The 7,421-nt window shown below is 48.2% G+C and overlaps 1 protein-coding gene across 1 annotated transcript in view; it reads right to left on the bottom strand.

The window, feature by feature from the left end:
- Positions 1-6,958: 6,958 nt before the first annotated feature.
- Positions 6,959-7,421, bottom strand: part of LOC147673955 (persulfide dioxygenase ETHE1, mitochondrial-like) — a 176,127-nt gene continuing 175,664 nt past the window's right edge. The window contains exon 7 of the mRNA XM_086945037.1: positions 6,959-7,242. Within this exon, the coding sequence (XP_086801163.1) occupies positions 7,193-7,242 (50 nt within the window). The 3' untranslated portion in view covers positions 6,959-7,192. The remainder of the gene's footprint in view (positions 7,243-7,421) is intronic.

Raw genomic sequence — 7,421 nt, 5'->3', positions numbered from 1 at the left:
GCTGACTGCGAGAGTTGACCCCTTGAGGTGCCCCTAGTATTGAAGCGACGAAAGGACCCACTCCGAAACTGCTGGGATTGCAAGGCACCCATCGATTTTGCTGTGTCGGTGTCCTTATTCATCTTTTCAAGGGTGGTATCAACCTCAGGGCCAAACAGGTGATCTGGGTTGACCGTTTGGTTCAAGATGGTAGTTTGAATGTCCGGCTTGAACCCAGATATCCTTAGCCATGCATGTCTATGAAGCATAACGCTAGTGTTAATAGCGCGTGCGGCGGTGTCAGCCACGTCTAGCGCGCACTTTATGGAAGCATTGGAGATAAGCTTCCCCTCCTGTATCAACATTTCTGCTGCTTCCTTATATTGATCTGGCAAATGCTGTAAAAGGGTCTCTAGAGTATCATAGTGTGCCCTGTCATAACGTGCCAGTAGTGCCTGCATGTTGGATATACGCCACATATTGGCTGCCTGCGCTGCCACCCTTTTCCCTGAAGCCTCAAAGACTTTTGATTCCTTGTCTGGGGGAGGAGCATCACCCGTAGTCTGTGAGTTGGCTCTTTTGCGGGCATTGGAGACAACCAGGGAATCCAGAGGCAACTGTCCCTTGATATAAGTTGGATCAGTGGGTGCCGCCCTGTACTTCTTGTCGATTCTTGGGTTGATGACCCTCGCCCGGGTGGGCTCTTTGAACACCTCAGCTGCGTGCTTCAAAACACCCTTCAGCATTGGCAGAGTCTTTACAGTCCTTTCAGAGACCGAACAGGTGTCAAAGAGGAAGTTGACGTCCACTGGGTCAGCATGGAGCTGGACGTTGTGATTGGCTGCTGCCCTCTCAATGAGGGCATTGAAAGCCGCAGAGTCCTCAGTGGGGGAAGTTTTGGCTGAGAAAAGCTGAGGCTCCTGGCCAGAATGCGGGTCCCCAGGATCGCCACCAGCAGACCATGGTTCAGTCACATCCTCTGGGTCTGTGTAGATGGGATAGCTGTACTCATCCTCGTCGTCGCCTTCACCTGCCTCGACATTGGAATGAGTGGGCGAGAGTTCGTGAGCCTGTGGCGAAATGGGCTCCATCAAGGCAGGAGTACCAGCAGAGTCCATCTTCCTTTTGAGTGGAATCTTGTATGACTCCAATAGTGGTTCAGGGGTGATTTTCCTTTTCAGGAGGGAAAGTCTGCCCGTGTTGGCGTTGATAAAATGCTCCTGACGCTCCTCCTCTGCAAGTGGTGGTTGCCGTGGGCCGGGGACCACCAACGACTGCTTCGGCGTCGAAGATACCTTCTCGGGCACGGCGGCCCTTGGTTTAGCCGCGAAAGCCTTCGGCGCCATCTTAGGCGGCAAGGTGAAAAGTATCGGCATAGGCGCCTTCGCCGGTTTTTCCAGAGGCTTGGGCGGCACAGGATCCTTCGGCTCGACTGCTGCGGCCCCTTCCCTGATTCGTTGCAGGGACTCCGTAACCTTTTTAGTGAACGAGGCGGATGGACGCGCCGGTTCGACAGAGTCTTTAGCGGCCGGCTTTGGAGCGGAGACCGAGGATGCACCCTTCGGAGTCGATGCACTTGGCGAGGCAGAGAGGGACTTCGGGTCGTCCTGCCGCTTCTTCGGGTCGAGAGTGGACCTTTTGGGGTCGTCGACCGTTTTCTTGCCTTCGAGTCGACCCTTGCCGGCGTCGACCGTCTTCGGCGCCGATGCGGCTGCGTCAAACCCCTTAACCTTAGGCTTCGAAGCAGTTGCCTTCGGGTCGGCCATTTTGACATGGCTCTTCGGCTCGACGGCCATCTTAGATTTCTTCAGCGCCGAGGCCTCCGAAGTCTTCGACCCGACCAGTGCGACCCGCACTTTCGGTTTCGATTTTTCTGGCGTCGAGACCGTAGGTTTCACTTTCGGTTTTGGAGGCACCGGGAGTGATTCTGTATCAATGTCCGTGGCCGGGCCGGAAGACGGAGCCGTGGAAAGTACATCAAGGTCTCGGGTAAGGCCCGAAAGCGATCCCTCGACCTGGGCCTCATGAGTTTGGACGGCCCCGGAGTCAGTCTGAGGAAGCTCCTCGTCCGAGCTATCCTCTACGGTGGCAAGGGCCCCGTCGTCGTCCCCTACCTCCTCGACGACTTCATCGAAATCTTCGGCCTCTGCGTCGTATTCGTCCTCAACCTCCGACGCGGGGTTAGATTCCATGATCTCCTGGATATCGTCGTCCTCGACATCCCCAGCATCGAAGATGTCCGTAGGCGGTGGGGCAGATTGCTGGGCCTCCAGGCGCGCAGCTCGTCGGAGCTTGAGCGTTTTCTTGGACCGGAACCTGGAACAGGCCATACACTTGGCCTCGTCGTGGTCTGGTGACAAGCACTTGTTACACACCGGGTGTACATCAATATGTGGGTACTTCGAGGCACACACCGGGCATCGTTTGAATGGACTTCGGTCCATGATGGATGAAGAGTCTGGAGCGTCGAGTAGGCCCCTCCGCGCCGAAAGCACGCGGAAGAGTAATGTCGGTTCGGAGCCGAGAAGTTACGAACCCGAACGAAAGACAATACCGACGCAAGTCCTAAAGACCTTTTGGTCTTAAGCAAAGTGAAGTTAATAACTATCGATTCCGACAGGAGGGAACCGAACACATCCGAACTAAGCATGGGCGAATTTTGCGAATCTCGCGCTCGCGAATTTTGCGGATTTGCGAACTCGCAATCCGCAAAATCCGCGAATTCTCGCGGATTTTTTTTTTTTTTGTGTTTGCCACTCTCTGTCACCACTGCCACTCTCTGACTACTCATGCCACCCTCTGGCCCACCCATGCCACCCTCTGTTTCATCACAGCACCCTCTGGTTGTCCAGTTTTACATTATTGTGGCAAAGCAAAGCACACCTTCCCTGCCTCAAGTGACCTGAATTAATTTGGGGCTGATTAATGTGTCACAGAATATTTTTTTAGCTGGCACCTGCTTCCATAGTGCTTCCTGGTTAGTGATCTTTTGCACTTGCTAAGTGCTTTCATTGTTGCAAAATTAGTTACAACACCTGCCCTGCCCCAACTGACAATAATGAATTAGGGACTGATTAATGGATTTGAACTTCCAGCCTGGCTCCTGCTTGTCTCCCTTAGCTGTAATTCAGGACCTTTGTGGCATATGTGTAACTATTCTGAGGTTCAGAGCAGGGTCACATAATAGTTGCAACTGGCAACTGAACTCTGGAGGGGCCCCTCAGGAAGCACTACAGGAAATGGCTACTAATGATGAGCCTGAACTTTTGAACCTGGTAAGTAGTTTCAGTTTTGCTAAGATCGTATTTCTGCAATTTAGCGCTTATTCGCGGGGCGCGAAGTTGTACTGGAAAGCCGCGAACTCACGCGAACAGTGCGAGCAAGCCATAAAATCCGCTGCTCGCGGATTTGCGGATTTTGCGGGAGATTCGTGAATCTCGCGGATTGCGAATTTACCGAAAATCCGCGAGCGAAACGGATTTTCCGCCCATGCTTAATCCGAACCCAATGGCGGAAAAAAACAATCTGGGGATGGAGTCGATGCCCATGCGCACTGTAGTCCAGGGGAGGAGCCACCTATCTTGTGATACTTCGAAGACTCTTCCAGGACAACAAGGTGCAATCATCCGGACCCAACACTAGGCGGCGATCTATGCACAGATATGAATTCAGCAGCCCACATGCCTCGAACCTAGCAGTCCGCGTTGAGAAAGCTGCCGCTCGAGTAAAAATCTACTCGAGCGTCAGAAAACGACTGCTTGCCCTGTGCAAGATGCGATTTGCAATGATTACACAGTACGGACAAGCATCCGGCACTGCGCAATCAGTGCGAACTTTGTACATGCAACAATGGTCCCATGCATACAAGAAATATGAAAGAAATAAATATAGACAGAGTCAATTTATATTACGAGTGACATGTCCAGCCGGACAGTGGTCTTCAAAGTTTACTCAATATACACTTTGTTATAACACAAGGAGTACCTTCCACAATTCAACCAGTGTGGACCACAAGCCTGTGCCCAGCACTAACAGAACGGGTACAGAAGGTGGATATAGAGAGCGAAGAAGTGCTTTTTAAGGCAAAGCACGTTTTCTGTCATTAATACAGTTGCACAGAATTTTTTAAAAACAAAGCACCATTACAACACATAGTAATCACGTTTAGTATTAGGTGCTAGTGAGCACGCCAGGGAGCACAACTGCACACCGACTCACCTGGTTTCCCTAGGCTCCGACGGATACCATTTTGTACCGCGGACCTATGCGCTCGATTGTGGGCGCGCACATCCCATACCTTCCTACTGCTGTTCCCGATTGATTCTCAACGGCAATTAGAGGCTAATTATTGTTAAGGCTTTCATTGAAATGTCCTGATGATGGTCCCCGTGATTTACTAGGGGGTCCGAAACGCCGTCGACCTATCTAGCACCTAATACTAAACGTGATTACTATGTGTTGTAATGGTGCTTTGTTTTAAAAAATTCTGCGCAACTGTATTAATGACAGAAAACGTGCTTTGCCTTAAAAAGCCCTTCTTTGCTCTCTATATCCACCTTCTGGACCCGTTCTGTTAGTGCTGGGCACAGGCTTGTGGTCCACACTGGTTGAATTGTGGAAGGTACTCCTTGTGTTATAACAAAGTGTATATTGAGTAAACTTTGAAGACCACTGTCCGGCTGGACATGTCACTCGTAATAAAGATTGACTCTGTCTATATTTCTTTCTTTCATATTTCTTGCATGCATGGGACCATTGTTGCATGTACAAAGTATGTTCCCCGAGGTCCCTACTGACTAATTTGGGGCCCCTTGTTGTTGTTAACTCAATCAGTGCGAACAGCATTTTGCACAATGCACTATGCAGTTCGCGCAGCTTGCGTAGTGCACTTCGCGTAGCTACGCGTAGCGCTACTACGCGAACTACGCCCGGGGTTACTCATTAGCATCTTAGCCTGTGCCTGGTTTTCTTATTTTTTTTTTTATTTTGAATCAGTTCACCTTTCCAGCACTGAGGCAGAGTCTTGAACAGTACGAGTCTATGGACTCCAATGATGTGCATGATGCATTTCCTCAGATTTTCGGCACCTGCAACTTCTGCTAGATTTCTCAGTGCTAAATCACCATCTACGATGAAATGTGAATTGGAATATGTGCACGTTACATAGCTCCTTCAATTTATTTACTTTTTTTCTTCTTCAAATAAATGCTAATGTTTTAACAGGTTCAAACACATCAATAACGTGTCAGACAAACTATCACCAGACCCATAAAATATGACAGCAACAATACCATAAACAAAACTAAGTGAATTGATTTCAAAATCGATTATTATGGAGACCAAAACCCATTGGGATCAAATCGAGATAATGTTGCTTTAGAAATCATTAAAAATACTCAAGCAATCCTAACAATGTGCTACACTTTAATTAACGCACCCCGTGAAATTCAGAGGCTAAGGGATGATGCACTGATTCATTTGAATGAAGTGCTATAAATGTAATATTATACAGTGGACGTCACCTCAGGCCAAGGTTCTACCTTGCAGGACTAAAGGTTTCTATCAGATAAGAGCAGACATCAGTGCTTCTCTTTCCAACATGAGCTCAACAATTCAGGCGCAGGCCTGACTTCCCCACCGTTCTTCTTCTAATCCACCACCACATCACCACAACCTCACGGATGATGAGGACAGATCACTGTATCAGAAGCTTCATTTAATGCAGTATGTTCCCACTAGTCCAGCTATATTTTATAGGGATCTGTCAGAGAGACAATCTATCCCCACACAAACCAGAAGATTGGATGTTCCCTGAACTATTTAGAACCATGCATCCTCTGGATTGAAATCAAGATGCAGTTTTAAATTCAGCATCATCACATAGCCTTATAGTCCACCGTAGAGGGCTATACCGGCTATTAACCCTTTCGCTGCTGATGACGAGCTCAGCTCGTCATCACCCACGGGTGTCGTGTGCTGATGACGAGCTGAGCTCGTCATGAAGAAGGGGAATCTGAATATTTCAGCACAGCGCAAAAATCCCCACAGCAGCCATGTGGTTAAAGGCCCTCTCCAGCGTTAAAGGCCCCGAGCCGAAGGCGAGGGCCTTTAACAAGGGAGAGGGACTTTAATAGCGGTATAGCCCATCTACGAAGGTTTATAAGGCTATTAGAACATTCTGTCACTAGAGGGCAGAATGTTCTAACAAAAAAAACAAAGCCTTTTGGGAGTGGGAGCGTGAGGGAATTGGAATCCCCTCAGGTTCCCTGAAGCCTTTGTTCACAGCCAGAGCTGTGAAAAAAAAGAAACATTGGATTATTGGAGCTCCAGGCTTATACCAGCCATTATAAGCCCAGAGCACTCCATTGTTTGCAATGGAGCTCCCAACATTCCAATTAGGCATTACAGATACTTCAGCCCAGCCCCACTTACCTTAGGCTGCTGATGCAACCGTGCGATGTTGGCCCGGGTCTTCGAATTGCTTCAAAAGATAATTCATTCATCATTAGCCCGATAGCCAGCCCTTGAACTGTAAATGACCATCGCACAATGCTCTTGTCTCCCTACTAACAGCAGGCAGGCACTTCCAAGAGGTTGGTAACAATCAAGCATTTGGTCATATAATGCTCTCCGTCACATCTATACTGGCTTGTCACACGCATGGGACTGTGCGAAAAGGTAGGGGCTTCCATAGTCCGATGCTCCTCTCACCCTTCCAGAACTTGACAAAAAAGTGTCTATGGAGATGGGCAATATTAACCTGTTCAAGAGATGCCAAGAGACTATTCCGTGACTGTTTGGCTTTAAATGGCATTGTAAGAGCCCAGCCTGCCTCTGGGCTTGTGAATATCACCATGGCCAAGCTACTGAGACCGATTGGAGTACGTTCAACGTGAATCATGACCTGTGAGACGTGCAACCCATCTCTGGTGGCGACCATACAAACCCAGTCTAACTTTCATCTAGTAACTACAATTCATTCAGTGTGGACAGCACATTTATTCATGTTTTTTTATTGGTAAGTTCTGTTCGATGTTTTTAAGAAACCACTTGTTTTCGTTCCTACAAAAACAGCTGTAAACTTTACAAAGTACCTTTAAAGCACATCTTGTGCAAATACAATACAAAAATGTCTAGTTCAGTGGGAGTCAGAAGTCAAAAAGCACCAACGATTAAAAGTAGCCTGTATCCTATTGTCTTGACACTTAGAAGCCTAAGACGAATCCTGGATGCCACAGAGGAGGTTTGCTGGAACAGCTCGATCTAAAAATGACAAGAAATTGACACTGATTAGATTTTGGTTCATGTTATGTGCTCATTTATTTTATTATGGTAATGCATACCTAGCTTGAGTAGTTAGTCAAAAGAACCAATGTGGACCCAGTATTGTATCTTTATTACTTTTTCAGAAGGTACCACCAATTCATTGGATTTGCAGCCAA

Source organism: Lissotriton vulgaris, chromosome 12 (assembly GCF_964263255.1).
Source record: "Lissotriton vulgaris chromosome 12, aLisVul1.2, whole genome shotgun sequence".
NCBI classification, from domain to species: Eukaryota; Metazoa; Chordata; class Amphibia; order Caudata; family Salamandridae; genus Lissotriton; species Lissotriton vulgaris.
This window is presented reverse-complemented; position numbering and strand designations above follow the sequence as displayed.